At 38.0% G+C, this 17897-nt stretch overlaps 1 protein-coding gene across 1 annotated transcript; it reads left to right on the forward strand.

Moving 5' to 3' along the window:
- Positions 1-1625: 1625 nt before the first annotated feature.
- Positions 1626-16921, forward strand: LOC141899556 (trifunctional enzyme subunit alpha, mitochondrial-like). The gene is made up of 22 exons (XM_074785929.1): positions 1626-1763; positions 1936-1980; positions 4814-4881; positions 5576-5709; positions 6078-6216; positions 6794-6913; positions 8284-8386; positions 8479-8548; positions 8637-8692; positions 9360-9478; positions 10077-10133; positions 10219-10328; positions 11411-11581; positions 11887-12022; positions 12346-12432; positions 12631-12718; positions 12816-12937; positions 13731-13917; positions 14346-14460; positions 15366-15456; positions 15545-15599; positions 16538-16921. The coding sequence occupies exons 1-22, from the start codon at positions 1667-1669 to the stop codon at positions 16684-16686; spliced, it is 2319 nt and encodes a 772-aa protein (XP_074642030.1). The 5' UTR covers positions 1626-1666; the 3' UTR covers positions 16687-16921.
- Positions 16922-17897: the final 976 nt, after the last annotated feature.

Below are 17897 nucleotides of genomic sequence, written 5' to 3' on the forward strand. Positions count from 1 at the left end.
TAGGACATCAAAAATAGGAATTTATCGAAAACACAAAAAGACTCAAACTCTGTGAAACATACAAGTGAGGATAAAATGGAAACTCTGGCAGGATGAAGCGAGGGACACTCGAGTAAAAAGTGGGATTCGTCCTCAACGACTTTATTTACAGTACAGTAGAGGCAAAATCTCTCATTGGCTGGTAAAAATGGACGACAGTGACGCCCCGTCTCGATTCTAAGCCGATGGGAACCGAGACGCAGTTTGGAAAATTCGCGTCTTTTAAGGAAAGAGTTCGAAATAATATATTTTTCTAGTTCAAAGCGTTTTTTAAAAAGTTTATAAGTCCTTAATTTGGGGTTGGAATTACTGTCGTTGATTTGAAATAGCCACGAAGAAGAATATAAGAGATACATTTTAGACTGGAGCAGCTTGATAATTTTATTGGGGTGGTTGGAGCCATGATTAGACCAAACACCATGAAGATCAAATGATTTTAGTATTGAGAAAATTCCAGAACACCAATTTGGGAGTGTGTTCATACATTGCACACAGTCCAGATAGGATTTATACACTAATGAGGCGGGATTCAATTTACAAAGACGAAACCAAAATTTAACCATCAGGGGAATAAATGATATTCACACATATTCACACATTTGTCACCAAAGGTATAGCCTGTATAGCATTCCCTCGTGCACGAATAAAACATCTCCCAAAAGGGAAAATGTTTGGGGTGGAGGTGGCAGTTGGGAGTGTCAAGGGGTTATTCGGAGAGACTTCGGAGAAGAGGAGGAATAATTTGCGAAGGGTAAATTTTGTGAAGGGATCTTATTTTCTGAGGAAAACTTATACGGTGCCAATTAACCGGGTAAATGACCAGGTTTAATTATCCTAGACGTAATTCCCGACAGCAATAGACTTACTGGAACAGGGCCGGATCTAGCTAGGTTTATGAGTAGTACTGCTCGGTTGTGTAAGGGCACATATAACAGAAAATTTTGAATTTTCGGGGCTTAGATTTTCACAATTTTGGGCATCAAATATTTCTCTGCATCAACATGTTAAAGAAAAATCATTCACTCATTCAAGAAATACTTGAAATTTACCCATTTTCGATTGTTTGAATTGGCTATTTTCAATTACTGACACCAGAACTTGCAAAAGAGAAGGGCACTCCTACAATCGTGAGAGTACCGCTCATAGGCTGGATCTGCGAAAGAGTTGGCCTAGTATAGTTTTGTGACACCTTGTTGATAATCATCTGGTAAAATAGTGTTGTAGAAATTTGCCATCTTACACGTTTTGGGATTGGTGGAGACGACGAAAAGTGTCCCTTCTTGTTTTTTTTTTTGCGCCGGAGGACCTACTGAATAAACTAAAGCACATTGAATGTGATTTTGTTTAACATGATCGGGCCGGGAAAATGATATGAGACGACGTCATAGATCTATATCATTTGCCCTTTTCTCCTTTAAATCTTCGCACGACGGTAACCTAACATCAGAGTCCGCGCATGCAATGAGCTTTGGCGGAATGCACCGAACCTTGGCAAGCGAGGATTCGTTCGTTCGGTACAGTTTGTCGTAATGTAATTAAATTGAATTGAACTTTTCTGAAGTGTCCGGCCGTTAGTCCGTGAGTGTAAGCCGGGTCAGATTGTGAAAATAGGCCGATATTTACTGAAATGGCATCTTTTCTCCGAGGTTTTGGGGCTTTAGGGGTGAAAGTAAACCCGCTAATTACGCTTAGAACGAATAGCAAACTGAAAGCGTTGCAAGCGCGTAAGTTTCATCCGTAAAATTTTAAAACCGTCGTGAAAATCTATTCAAGCGACTGACAGTGACAGATCAATTCAAATCAACCACTAAACTGCTAAAATAACACCATCAATATTGACTTTTTTATCGAACAATATATATATCATCATATGTCACGCCACTTTTTATTTTGTAGACTGCATCCCTAGAAAATACCTATCACTGACATCAGCAGCTATGGGTAAGAAGAATTTTTTTCACCCAGTCCTGGCAGTGTGGCTGTCTCCACAGTGTATCTACGTTGCTCTACGATCCTGTGTAACCACCCACCCAGACACGTTCATTCAAATTCGCGTGACTTTTGCCAACACAACTACTGTCGGCATTTTTGCCTGTGTTCAAACTGCGATATCTCAGCAAATAAAAACCGATTTTGATAAATAAACTATCTACACTAACCTTATGATTAAATTTAAGATACAAAAATGATGCGCTGATTAGCGATGAGACACGCATCGCTCAAGTGTCTTGTTGCTAACGAACTACAGTGTTACAATGCCTAGTTTCAAAGTGAAAAAATGGTGTCATTTTTGCTATTTCTGTATTTATATCGCATCAAGCACGGAGTATGATGAAGGAACCTCCGAATGAACATAATAATAAGAAAACTGAATATGTGAGGTTTGTAATGATAGTTTATTTTTCTCAATCGATTTGGTGAAACTGGATTTCTGGTGGTTTAAAGTCACAGTGATTTAAGAGTATCGAGAAAATGTCATTCGTGTCTTAGTGTCTGTGGTACATCAGACACTAAGGTTCTTGGTGAAGAATTTTTATGCCTGGCTTTTTGGGAATTGAAGTGAAGACTGAAGTGGATATTTTGCCAAATGCCAATGGCAATCCAATGCGATGCGGCATTATTTTAGTAACAGCCATTTTGCCAATGGCCTTATATAATAAGATGTACTAAAGAAATAGTTTAACAATGAAATCATTATATTGGATTTAGGTGGTCTAGTGTGGAAAGACGTTAGGCTAGCAATACGCTGGTCCGGGTTCAAATTCCGCTATATGCTCCTATTTTCTTAAACTCTGTTCTCCACACTTTCCTTGAATTTTCTCAGGGCGCATACGCGGCATCAATCGGCCGATCAGAAAGCGCCATTGGCAAAATAGCGTTAACAGGAATAATGCCGCATTGGCAAAATATCGCATGTCATTCATCGCACAGTACCAATTAGTTTAACCCTTTCAGTGCGGCTACACCGCAGTGCGGTGTACGAAGCAGTGATGGATTTTGCTAGTACACCGCACTGCGGTGTATTGATTTAATTAGTAATTACTAATTATCTCTCTTGAAAGATGGCAGCACCTGTTAAACATAGTGAAATATTAGTAACTAACGATATACCGCGCCAGGGTGTAGACACACTATAGTGCTATTACCGTTATTCAACACACTTTTTTCAGAATTTTCAAATTATCTTCAGCACTATAGGGTATTAATTAGCCAGCACTGAAAGGGTTAATGCCTTTTTTCAAACAAAGCAGATTATCATCAGTCGTTCTATGCAGTGTGTCAGTTATATCATCTGTTGAAATGGGGTTGAACACGCATGAATGGGCATATTTTCTGTATAATACCTCGTCTGTACTGTTGATTGGAGAAATACTGCTGATTTTACACGGCGGGTATTTTATCGTATATGGCTGAGTATTTATTTCCGCTATTTTACCGTACATCGTCGCTGATTTACGCCGCGCATGCGTCAGAGGTGCCCGACTTGGAAAATGCAAGGAAAGTGTGGAGAACAGAGTTAGAGAAAATAGAGCGGATAGAACGAGACTCGAACCCGGGCCAGTAAATTACTAGCGCAGCGTCAAACCACTAGACCATTGAGCTCGCTGAAAACCAACCGAATGTTTTAACTATCTATAGTACCTCATCTCACCCTAATCCTATCCCTAGGGGTAAAACGGAACCCACTGGGCCCTCTTCTCACCCTCTCGACACTAACCCTATCGAAACCCTAACCCTAAACCCAATATAATGATTTTATTGTTACTTTTATTAGTTAAAACTATATATATAGTAATAATGTACAGTAAAATAGCGGAAGTAAATACTTTGCCGTATACGATTAAATATCCACTTAGCTGATTTTACATGAAAAAGCAAGACCAGATGAACAAAATAAAACAAATTTGATGAAAATATCTCTTCTAGTTTTTGTTTTATGAAACTGTGAAAAATGGAAATCCTGGCAAAGCGCAGCATTTTATGGAAAAAAAAAGTTCTAGTAGGCAGGAGTTAACCTTTTACCCTTTCAGTGCTGACTCATTAATAAGTGCTGGAGATAATTTGAAAATTTTGAATAATCCCACCCTAGTATATTGAACAACGGGAATACCACTAAAGTGTGTCTACACCGCAGCGCGGTGTATTGTTAGTTACTGATATTTCACTATGTTTGACATGAACTGCCATCTTTCAAGAGAGATAATTACTAATTATATCAATACACCGCAGTGTGGTGTACTAGCAAAATCCATCGCTGATTTTTTAACCGCACTGCGGTGAAGACGCATTGTAAGGGTTAAACTGCTAATTTATCTTCATGCTCACTGATTCCATATGTGCACAGGGGCCTAGGCCAAAATGATTTGTCCCTTCCCAAATGTTCGAGTTTTTGGCTGAATCTCGATTCACCTTGTAAAGAATCTTGAAAGTAGGCCTAAACAATTTGTGGTCCAATCATTGCTGTTTAAGCTTTATTGATTGAAAAGGCTCAAAACCTTTTCTGGTATGGGAAAATATCTGATAATAAAACTAAACTGAACCACAGTCTGGTTACTGATGACAAAAGACAACTGAGGTTGGCGTTTAATGTCTAAATTTTCTTATATCTTGCCCCTCATCAGGATTTCAAGATTTCACAAAAAGAGGGCATTATTACATATTTTAGTAGCTGTTCATAATTTTCTTAGTAAAACTGACCTCGGTTTAAATTCGAGCCTATTACTTAAAAACTTGGCAACTCTCCTCATTGAATGACATTTTCAAATGTTTTTAGGCAAACATATCAACATTGAAGTTAAAGATGGTGTCGCAGTCATGAAATTAGACTCGCCAGATTCAAAAGTGAGTAGTACATTACAATGCCCACGGAATGCTGATTTTTGGGCATTTAATTTGAATTCAGTATAAATAGTTGATCGAGTTGGAAATTGATATTCAAGATTAGATCTTTCGTGAATTAAGATAAAACTCATCAGGACCTGTTGTTCAAAAGTTGCTTTAACACACATTGATTACCGCTGTAATGCTTTTCGCCAAGAGGAGTGATCTCATCGTAGATACCATCCTAGTATCCTCACAGACATTGGCTAGAACGGTAACCCAACCAATTATTGTCTGGCTGTACATAGTAGATAGAATATGATTTATGCAGTACCTCAGGTTTGTCTGACGCTGACTTTTCATTTTAAACTTTGGATCAAGTTGAGTAAATCCGATGTTGAAAAAGAAATGTTCATTAAGTAATTGCATTAATTAAGTTAAGTGAAAATTTGGCTTTGAAAAAATAGTGAATCCAACCACTAAAGCGATCAGCAGCAAACATTTCAAATTCATCCGTCATTTACCCCGGTAGTTACTAAGATTCTAGCTGATGTTTAACTTTTCCCTTTGTTTTTGAGCAACTGACCCCTAGCATAAATTTGGAAGCATTACCTTACAAGACGCAGACTTGCCAGTGATATATATGATCGTTCAGGTTTAAAATGCTCACAATTTTCATATTCTAATGATTCGTCTAAATCGTCTATTTCTTCAGGTGAATACTCTCACCAAGGAAGTTTTTGCCGAGTGTGAACAAGCCATTAAACAAGTTGCCAGCGACTCTTCGATAAACAGCGCTGTTCTCATATCCGGCAAAACGGGATGTTTCATCGCAGGAGCTGATATCGGGTAAGTGTGTCTTAAGATGAAAGCCCGGGTGTAGGTTAGACTCGCAACTGCCAGCACCTCGAAAACAAAAGTTACTTGACTCATAACGCGTCGTCCGGCGTTCGTTGGAGATCGTTTCGTTTTCGATAAAACAATAGAATCACGTATCGAAATACCGCGCATCAAATCCAGCACGTTTTGCGTGTGCGCATGGAACGCACATATACGTCTTGAATATAGGCGAGCTCAGAGTTTTGTTGCGCACCCATAAAGTGCTGCGAAATGTGTCTCGCTTGTGATTAGGCGAGTGATTCGGAAACGCAGATACGTGTAAATAACAAATATATCATATGATGTTGATACAAGTATGTATCGTGATCGTTTTACAGCATGATTGAAACGTGTGAAACCGCGAAAGAAGCCGAAGAAATGTCTCGCGGAGGACAGGAACTTCTACAGACGCTCGAGGATAGTAAAAAACCTTTCGTCGCTGCGATCATGGGAACTTGTCTCGGCGGCGGTCTCGAGGTCAGTGTAAAATAGGTCCATGCGTTATCGAGACTTCCGTGGTCTACGGTCCCATTCAGACACACTTGGCCTGGGCCGAACAGGCACGAGTCAAATTTCGTCTATGCCTAATTAGAGGGTGTATTCCCATGTACATTACTCACTCGTTACTAAATGCTAATGAAACGATGCTGTGGCAAGTGAGGTGAATCACTTCAAAAAATAACCATAAGCGCAGAATATTGGCCGGTATCAAACAGGCATGCACCTATTTGGCACCAGTGTGGACAGTTTGCCCGGGTCTAATCTGGCATTGGCTATGTATTTGGCCCTGATCAAAAATGATAGTGAGATTGCGGCTAATGAGATGATACCCAGAGTCTACAAACATGATTCATTAGCCTGAATTGTGAACATTTACAATTTACTGGTGAAAATAGGAAGCAATTCCAAAGTTCTAATGACTTGGTCAAGATTTTGTTTCGGCCAACTGGGACTGAGATTATTAAAAAACGGTTTTCCCGACAGAATCGCACTAGGTTTCGAAAAGAAGATATGATATATTTCGTGTAAACAATGATTGATTGAAATGTTTCAGGTCGCGCTGAGCTGTCACTACAGAATCGCGGTGAACGACAAGAAAACCGTTTTGAGCACACCAGAAGTAATGCTCGGCTTACTACCGGGAGCTGGTGGAACGCAGCGTTTACCAAAACTGGTAAGAGCGGAAACGATATATTGTTTTAAACTGAATTTCCTTTAGGTTACCTCGGACAAAGTGGGTAGATTTGAGTTTTATCTCCAGGGTTCAGTTTCACAAAAAAAAATTAACCTAAAATTTTTTGTGTAATTGCCATCAGGGCTGCCAATGTCTCCGATTTCGGCGGAGTTTGCTCAATAAACAAGTAGAACTCCGGTGCTACGGGAGTGGTGAAAATACTACGCTCGAGCGTCGGTCTCATTCCGGTACTCCGCCTAAGAGTCAATCGAATACGCCCATAATCAATTTCACTCCGGTGTTCCGTTAGAATGCCAATCGAATACGCTCAAATTTATTTCACTCCGGTGTTCCGTTAGAATGCCAATCGAATACGCTCAAATCAATTTTGTCATTGTTAAATCCTATCCACAGAATGGTAGTCTTTGGTTTGTGCGCATGCGCAGTTATCAATAAGCGATCATGAAATGTGATAGTCGGAGGTTGGATTTAGTGTTCACCTGTAAACATGGCGGCATCGTTGTCTGATTTGGATTTTTCGGCAAACGAATCGAATTCCGATGATGATGAAAGCAAATCGGAAGAAGGTGAAGTAACTGCGAGGAAGAGAAAATCCAAACAAGGGACTAGTAACGAACAACAGAATAAAAAAACCCGTGTCGCCAATCAAAAATTCAGAGCAGAATATATGTCCAAGTATCCGTGCATTGTTCATCTCAAATATCAAATAGTTATGCACTGTGTACTGTCTGTAACCTTGATTTTCTTGTTACACACGGTGGGTTGACAGATGTCAGGAAACGTTTCGGCAGCTACTGAGAATCAATGATTTGCTACTATCACTAGAATGTTTGATTTTGCCCTGCTACTGACTGAAATAAGAAAACTACTATCAAAATTGTATTGTTTACTACAAAAAAAAATTGTGAAGTTGGCAGGTCTGTGCCATTGGTTACTTCATGTTTTCAAATAGGCCAACAATTCAAACTTAACTGATTTAAGCTTAAACTTTTTCATGAAACTGACCCCAGTTTGAAGTCAAGTTCGGAGATTAGTTTTAGTCTCTTTAGCATAGAATAGAATGTTCATACATATTTCGAAGCATGCAGCAATTGAATTGTTAAACGATAGAGTTTTTGCTCTGTGAATAACCCTGAGAAATACTATTTTTGCATCAAGTTTCTTTAACCTTTGATATTACTGAATTGATTATTTTTGATATTCCACTCATGAGCCTATTTGCTTGATGTAAAATGAATATTTGGTTTATTATTTTGAATTGCTTTGACCCTTATTTAAAAGAACTTTCAGTCATGACTTGTTTCCGTTAATCTTTAGATGTGTATCACGTCTTTTTCTTACGATTTCAGCTTTCATTGCCAAACGCCCTTGATATGATGTTGACCGGAAAAAATATCCCTCCCCCTAAAGCTAAGAAAATGGGTCTCGTGCATAGCGTTATCGATGAAATAGGTTCGTTATTGTGCGCCGAATTGTATTTACCGGTACTGCCGCGATAGAACTAGAGTAACCTCGCCTCACTTGATTTGTCGTGCTATTTTCAGGACCTGGCTTGAAACCTGGACCAGAAAGAACTTTAGAATACCTCGAAGAAATAGCCATCGATACTGCCAAGTATGTTTCGATTTTTTTTTGGTGAAATTCTTCTATTGATTATAGAATGGCTATCAAATCTATCTTTTTATCATTCTACTGTCATTAGGAGTTTGGCGAATGGCTCTCTGAAACCTAGTCCTCGTAAAAAGAACATGATGGACAGTAAGTTTTTGTTCGAGCTAACTCATAGATTCATACATTGATTTTTCGAAGTGTGACAAGGAGATTTTACGATTATTACGCACAATTTACACACTGAAACATCTGTTGCGTGGGCATATTGAAATATGATGAATAATGATGGATTAAAACCTTGATTTATGCGCATATTTCATAAATTTTTCATTAATAGTAAAAAGTGCGATTAAAGAAAAAATTTGTTTTGTACATGAAATTGACCCCATAAATCACTGATACGATAAGGGTACCTGTACTTGATAAATGTGCCAACTATGTAGCTTGATCTGTACTGACAGGTGCGTTGGAAGCAAGTTTTGAATGCCGCCGCCAATTGTCGATTTTTGACAGGTTCTAATATTGCTGTGGCCAATCTACTTGAATTTCGTCAAAAACCAGAAAAAAACGTCATTCAGTAAATTATTGCCACAGCTTACTGACTGAATATGTAGATATTTAACAGAATACATCACCCTATTTTTACAATGCTTCCAGAATCAAAAATGAGGTACCCCTATCAATCATATTTAATCAATCTTATGGCCAAGCAGTTTTACAACGGCTATGAAGAGTTGCCTCGTCACTGGGCACGGTTTACACTTAACTGTTATTACTGTTTTCAATGAAATGGCATAAATTTCTATTATTTCAGAGATTATGGATAAATTACTGCAGTACGAGTTCGGACGTAATTATGTCTTGAAGCAAGCGCGTAACCAAGTGATGAAATTGAGTCGTGGTCTTTATCCGGCACCGTTGAGGATCCTTGATGTAAATATGCTCTTTTTACGGTTTCTTAAAGCGCATATATTTGCAAACTAAGTGAAAGTTTCGATGAACGGCGTGGAAATTATCAAACAAAGCAGATGAGACTCTTTTAAGAACTCGTATTAGTACCGAAATTATCAAAATATTCGGAAAATCGGAATGATTTTGCGTTCATTCCCAATTACCGTAAACTGCTATTTTTGCTTCAAATTATTGTAATTTTTGCTGAAAACTACCAAAGTAGTCTGGTCGAACAGAGTTCCAGGTATCGTTCTGAAATTATAGTTATAACTTTGATTTCTATGATTGTTTAGAAAATAGTGTACTATTTACCTATACAGTCATATTTTGAAATATTTTGTATGTCATATTTTAAATACATTTATGTATAGACGGACCATAAATTATTTCCAGATTAAAGTTGTCAGAATTAAGGAATATAATTATATTGGTAATCTTGCTCTTCGCCAAATACTTGGTTGAGTACACGTGTATTTAGAATTATTTTAAGACTGTCTCGGGATACGAAAAATTTCTATTGCGAAAAATTGCTATTGCAACGAAGAAGCTTAATGGCATTGCATTGCACGATATATTTCAGATTGCCAAAACAACACTAGAAAAAGGTAGCAAAGCTGGCTATTTACAGGAAGCGCAAGTAAGTGTGTGAATTGGTGCCGAAGAAAGAAAATTTACTTCACAGATTTCAGAATGTAGTTTGAAATTGTTGCTGTTATTTTTAGTATTTCGGCGAGTTAGCAATGACCAAAGAATGTAGCGCCTTGAAAGGTCTGTACCACGGACAAACGTTGTGTAAGAAAAACAAATACGGAACGCCGAAGAAGCCAGTTGAGTGAGTAACATTTATATATTGTTCTAGATGTTCAAAATCTCATTGATATGTTTAGTAATAATTGAAAATTGAAAGGATGACGACAGAGTATTCATGGTTCCCACAGAACTGAGAAATTTGGAAAAACTTTGAAATAATTCCCAGTTAGGAAATATTTCGAATCAGGAAAATATTTGGGAAATTCATTTACATTTCATTTATTGCATTTGCCATGGGCAATTTTCTTCAGCGATTTCCCCTGAGAATCACCAGTCACCACTAAAATGTTGACTGTAGCATGATGGTATCTGTTCGTTTTCTTTTGGTAAAATTTAAAGATCTCCCATTAGATACTTGGGAAAAACCTGGGAATTTAAGATTAATGTAACTGTGGGAACCATGAGTATTGAATGTTTGATGGATCGTCGGTGTTTTCAGACAGTAGATCGATGTGAGCATAGATAGCATAGCATAACATGTAATGACATTATAACATGAAAAAAAATTTGATTTCGTACCCTCATTTGAACCCTCAATTATCCGGCACACTCATAACAAATGCCTTCTTGGCGGATAACTGATTATATCGTACTCAGTGATAACAAATTTCTTGAAGTCGGGGGAATTGAACCAAGTTTGGCAAATAATGAGGGTTGACTATACACTATTATTGAGATTAAATGCTTTGATTAGGCCTACAGAGAGGCCACTCTCCTCCGCCTATTTATCAATACCCTGAGTTTTCCCTGATTTTTTTATCTGATTACACAAAATCCCCTAAGGAAATCTCAGAGTAATTTCTGGGTTTAAGATGTTTCAATTCATTCATTTTCATTGAATCACGTATTGATAAAGCGGTCAATGACATTATCCGAATTCCTTCCGAGTTTTCCAGGTATTTGGTAAAATTTGCCAGAGTCCCCGATTTTTTCTAGATTTTCTGATTCCCTGAGTTTCCAGGTTTTCCAGATCAGTGGCCACCCTGGCCAGGTACCCCTTGGGTACCCCTTGTCACATTTTCTTCCATCATCTGCATTTATAAACCTTATTTTATTATTCTACGTTAGATTAATGAAGATGTATGATGTTGTTTTTCTGTGTAGGACACTTGGTATCCTAGGAGCGGGATTGATGGGTGCGGGCATCGCGCAGGTGTCCGTCGATAAGAATATTCCAGTCGTGATGAAAGATATATCTTTGGAAGGCTTGGCAAAAGGGCAACAACAAATTCAAAAGGGACTCGATACTCAAGTGAAGAGGAGGAAAATTACGAGGTATTGAACAATTCACTTATTTGTAAAGAATCTGGGCCTATCAGATACTGGTATTCGACGAGACCCAAGTACAAGAAGAAAGTCGACCTGAAAATCCAGGAACGGAAGAGTTATGGGTAGTACTGATTATTTTTTCAAGTGTTGCGAAGCTTATGAAGTTGGTATGAAATTTTAGAAATGGGGTCTGGATAATATTTTATCAACAATTCTTAGCGGCGTACAGTAGGCGTAGGAGGCCCTATTTGTTTTCGCAAACTTTTCAATCAGAATCAGACTCTAATAATGCGTTATGTTTGCATTCATAGTTTCAAGCGCGATCAGATTATGTCGATGGTCGATGCTACGATAGACTACGAAAATTTCAAGAAGTGCGATATGGTCGTCGAAGCTGTCTTCGAGGAGATAAACGTCAAACATAAAGTTGTTAAAGAAATTGAACAGGTATCAATATTTCCTTCGAGTACTGTACCCTTTCCTATGGTTTTTGCCAATATTTCTAAATTTGGATTGATAGCCAATGGTTTTTCTATACGACATGGCCCAGCGGTATTGCATTTAGCACCTACCCCCTTAAAAATTGGCACCTGCTTTTGATATAAGACCTTGAAATTAGGTGGTTACTAGGTCAAAATCCGGTGGCTCATTTATGCACGCGAGACAAAATCAGATGCCTCATCAATACAATGCACCACTGGCCGATCTTTGCCATAAATTGTTCCTCGACTGAAATTTAAAGTCATTTTCTGTTCGATCTTAATTTGCAGCATATACCTGAACACTGTATTTTGGCAACGAACACATCCGCTCTGCCGATCAAACTGATAGCCAAAGCAAGCAAGAGACCTCAAAATGTAAGTCCTTTCTTTAGTCAAATAGGTACTGTAAATGAATTGAATTTTAAGCCAGTATCTAAACCAAGCATCCATGTGGCAAAGAAAATGACTGCTCAATGATAAAATAGCTGTCATCCCAGAGTTTTGGAGGATAGGGCATAAGGCATTTCATGGACTGACATCATTCGAAACTGATTCAATTGCAATCTATTTCAGGTTGTTGGTATGCATTACTTTTCACCTGTCGATAAAATGCAACTTCTCGAGGTTATTTCATCGGATAAGACATCGCCCGAAACTGCTGGTACGTGCCCGTTATTTTTTTGCCCAAGCCATTTCGAAAGTCTTTCTCAATTAATCACTATATGTTATATAATTGTTATCTTTGTTGTCCATCGCAGCCGCCGCGGTCGACGTCGGATTACGACAAGGAAAGGTCGTTATCAGCGTAAAAGACACGCCCGGATTTTACGTAAATCGAGTCGTCACATACGTTCTAGTTGAACTGGGAATGCTTCTTCAGGTACGAATGATATTCGTCTTTTCACTATTCTAGCTAATAATGATAATAATCATGATGATAATTTGTTTCCACAATTGAATTACAACGTGTCATAAAGAGATAAAATTATACAAAATACGAGATAGTTTAACCCTTTCAGTGCGTCTACACCGCAGTGCAGTGTATAAATCAGTGATCGATTTTGCTAGTACACCGCACCGCGGTGTATTGATGTAATTAGTAATTATCTCTCTTGAAAAATGGCAGCACCTGTCAAACATAGTGAAATATTAGTAACTAACGATACACAGCACCGCAGTGTAGACGCACTATAGTGGTATTCCCCTTGTTCAACACACTAGGACGGAATTTTCTAGAATTTTCAAATTATCTCCAGCACTATAGGGTATTAATTAGTCAGCACTGAAAGGGTTAATATAATTTGGAGGAGATTAGATAAAGCCAACAAAAATTTCTAATCCATTCTAATAGTTATATATTTAGCTATACATGTAATAGATGGCATCCTTCTACATGTTAATCAGTCAAAATATGTTCCTTGAACGCTGAAATGTTTGAACATTTAGTTTGTTACATAAACGGAGGTTGTGTTCTATTTTAACATTTACAATTGTATTTGAAATTCGTTTTATTTTCTCTGTTGTAAAGAAGAGCCATATCCTACCTTACCAAAGATCTGATATGTTTCATACTGAATACAATCCAAATTTCTCGAGCACTGGATGAACTCATCAGCCCCCATAAATTGAATATGGTAATTTCTTACAACCTTTCATTGTTTCTTCAATTTCAGGAAGGAATGGACCCTAAGGAGATTGATAAAGCTGCACAATCGCTCGGATTCCACACAGGAATCGCGACAGTCGTCGATGAAGTCGGTATCGATGTAGCCACTCACATGTTGGAATTCATGGTGAAATCAGTCGATAATGTGAGAAACACCGGATTGTGGAGTGACTTTGTAGCTAATGGTTTACTAGGTAGGATACGAAAAATTTAAGGCCTAAATTGGTTTAGTTTAATTATAATTTAAATGGTCTTTTAAATGAATTCTTAATATTACGTATGTATAATGCAACCGGAAGTAACAAAACAGAGACTTAGAGATAAACCTTTTCGTAAAATGCACCCAGATGGCAGATGCTATAGTTTCAACCTTCTATAGTGTTGTGGTTCAATAAGTAATCGCATATTCTACAGTTGTATATTATTATAAGTCTAAATGTTTAGATAGACGCTTTCAGAAAAGATGACCGCTTTGTAGGTGTTTTAAAATGCGTTAATGATGTCATTGGGAATTTATGGAGGCAGCCTATTTTCTGAAGAGTCTACTCCAACGAGGATTTGCTCTTTATCTAATTCAAATAGGGCCTATAGGCTATGTATTTTGTGGAATGCATTTTTTCAGGTCGCAAGTCTGGAAAGGGTATTTTTGTGTACAGCGGCGGAAAATCGAAGACACGCGAAGTTAACCCGGAAGCTATGGAATTATTCAAGAAGTATCACATTCCCCCTAAACAACCGTAAGTATCACTAAGCCAAAGACATCAGTTTTGCTTTTGTGGTCAGCTCATACAGTCGAACTCAGTGAGGTAGTAATAATGGTAGTCACAAAACTTCTAACTATTTATCACTAACTATTTATCACTAAGTTTGAATTGACATTAAGATCCTAATTATCAAAATGATCATTCCAGCCATGATGACTTACGTGAATTTGACTGTATTTACCCTGAGTTCAATGGGGTATAGATTCTAGCACAATAATTATCATTTCGGGCCCGGAACTTTGAAGTGAAATTAAATGATTATGTCGTATTACGTGAAACCAATCTTCATTAGAAATAAATGCCGAGGATGAAAATCCTGGCATTATTGAACAGGGTGAATGATTAAAGCCGACAAGCAAAAAAATCGATAATAATGTTATATCGGCAATCACTAGATAGCGCCACAGAACACTGGGTAAAATTGGTTCATTTTCACAATGAAATTCGAACTTGATTTTAAGGGCTTCCAGATTCGAAACTGATCATCAAACGAGTCTTTGAATGGATAAGAGATTCGCTTTCTCACTGAAAATTGATTTATTAACAAGAAAAATAGATTTGAATAAAATTGAAATGGAAGACCAGTACCCTGTGCTGCCACTAGAGATCGGAGCGAAATCCTCGATTGCCACAGTAGCATTGGCGGTATCCCATTGATGATGAAGTTTTCATATCTCAAGCGATAGTTGTTACTTCTGAATAGAATGACAGGGATCTATGTATATCAAATCAGGACCAAAATCTTATCTGTTCACTCATCATTTACAGCCGTCGTAATCATTTCTAGAGAGCGCCTTTGAACATCTATTGGATGAAATTGGCACTATATAAATTCTGACATTCATTCATTCATAAATTACTCATCTTTTGTTGTTTAGATTGACGAATGAACTGGCAGCTGATCGTCTGCTAGCCCTGTTTGTAAATGAAGCTGTTCGATGTCTGGAATTAGGAATTATTCAATCAGCGGTATGCTCTATTTTCATTTTTGTTGTTCACTTTCTTGAATGATTCTGTTCAGAAGTGCTTACTTAATCCGTTACTCGCTTCGTTTTAGGCTGAAGGAGATATTGGAGCTGTGTTTGGTATTGGATTCCCACCATGTTTAGGCGGTAAGTGAAAATGCCAACAAATTTAAACAATGCATTTCGTCACCAGTGCTAATTGAATAAGGATATAGTGGAAGCTCGTTAATACGATTCTGTTTAAGATGAAACCCGTTTATAACGATGTCCCAGCAAGATATTTGTATCAATAAAACTCGTTTTATACGACAATTTCTCTTTTGCCCACAAGATTCTTATTAACGAGGTTCCGCTGTACTAAGTTTGTTTTTAGTGTGAAGTAACAGTGAAGTAAATTATTAGTTCCTGGTCTGATTGAGTCGCCAAATATCGTACCATTAGCTGTGGTAATTCATAAATTCACAGTGCACTTTTTGGCGTACTCTTTTATGACCTGCGAAGTCTCCATCTGAAATTTCTGGATCCGAATCGCACCACCTCGACGGAAAGGAAGTTTTGGACTCACCAAAAGGTTGCGTGACCAATTATGGAGTAACATTGGAGGCAAACAGATTCTCCGATCTGATAAAAGAGTACACCCTCAGTGTTCATCTTTTGGCTCTATGTTCAGGCTCCTTGATATTTGTCATAAGAATAGATACTGAAAATGAATTAGATTTTAAGCCAGTACCTAAACCAAGCATCCATGTGGCAAAGAAAATGACTGCTCAATGATAAAATAGCTGTCATCCCAGAGTTTTGGAGGGATAGGGCATAAGTAACAAGAATTTACAGTCCCTTGATAATGAAATACAGTAATCTTAGCCTAACTCTGACGAACTGGGACTGGTAAAACTGGTCCGAGCAAAAAACCTAAGGATCGGAAAATGTGTTCGGGAGGCAGATTATGTTTGTTCATGTCCGAAATAGGCAGAAGTCCTGTCTGGCCATGTCAAGACTAGGACAAGGTTTACTGTATCGCATGTATTGTGATTTCATAAGCTTATCGCCATTTTTCGAAGGTTTATCGTTTGTTTTACTTTCAGGACCGTTCCGGTACGTCGACAATTACGGAGCCGATTACGTCGTAGATAAAATGCGCGCGTTAGAATCGGTTTATGGAAGCAGTTTCACTCCGTGCCAATTACTGTTAGATCACGCCAACGATCCGAACAAGAAATTCTTTTCGAATTGAATCGAATTGATCTGATTTAGAACGACATATTTTGAAGACTTTAAATAACTCGAGTAAAGTGATTTGTATTGTTATCTAAGATGACCTCATGAAACAAAGCTTGAAAATATGTTCACAAATTTTTCCGTATGCAAAATTCAGTATCAGTGTTGGTATGCTAGTTGTTTTAAGAGACTAAGAGTGTCAATTATTTATAAATTTGTCTGAACAATTGAAATAAAATAATAGCCTTGTATTTACAAATTATATCTTCGCTGATTTTTTTTCAGTCGCTTCTTCATCAATTCATTGAATGTGTGGTCAAATCAAAGTTGAGCCCAGATTCCACATGCACCAACAACACTATGTAGGACGGGATTTAAGCTGAGAATTAGATTTATGGGCCCGGTTTCATAGACTGGGTATCAAAGTTATCCCTAGGAACGAATCCTCAATCTGGACCCAGTTCCACAGTTCCGAGTTAGGATTTAACTCCCGAGTTAACTCATCGAAAATGAACTAACTAACAGATGATGCTCTGAATGTACGGTAACCATAGTGGACTTGGTCAAATGGACACCGCTAATCTAACTGCTTCGAATCAGTAAACAGATTACAGTCAAAGCTTGATACAATGCACAGAGACACCAAATCGTCAACAATTCAACAAGCAGAATCAATCCATACATTAACTCTAAACTTCTTTTCCCGAAGTTATGGGCTGCTGGCATGTATAACGGGGATTAAGCATGATCATTGCGTGTACTGTTTTGGCCTTATCTTCTTAACTAGTGTCAGCAACAGAGATTTGACGGACTAAACACAACCAAAGCCATTTTCCGATATTGCTCTTCTGGAAAAGTAATTATCTAATTTCACTGTTGATTACCAAATTTGGAAGTTTTTACCAATTCTTCAGTCTGAAGAATATTCTGGACAAGCACAACCGAAAAAAGTCCAAAATGGCGTGTTAATCTGAAAAAATCCACCCAATTGAGCACTGTCGGTGTAGTTCAGACTAGTTCCAAGATTGTGGAAGTATGAAAACTGAAGGTCCACCAATTTGACATGCGGTGATAACATTGGCCAGTTCAATATACCGGTACCTAACTCGACAAACTGGGACTAGCAAAATTGGCCTGAGTAAGGTGAAGTTTGAGTTAAGGACTGGAAAATGGGATATCGGAAAATGTGTTAAGTGCAAATTAATCAAATGTCTAATTTAACTGTAT

This window comes from Tubulanus polymorphus, chromosome 2 (assembly GCF_964204645.1).
Source record: "Tubulanus polymorphus chromosome 2, tnTubPoly1.2, whole genome shotgun sequence".
Classification (NCBI taxonomy): domain Eukaryota; kingdom Metazoa; phylum Nemertea; class Palaeonemertea; order Tubulaniformes; family Tubulanidae; genus Tubulanus; species Tubulanus polymorphus.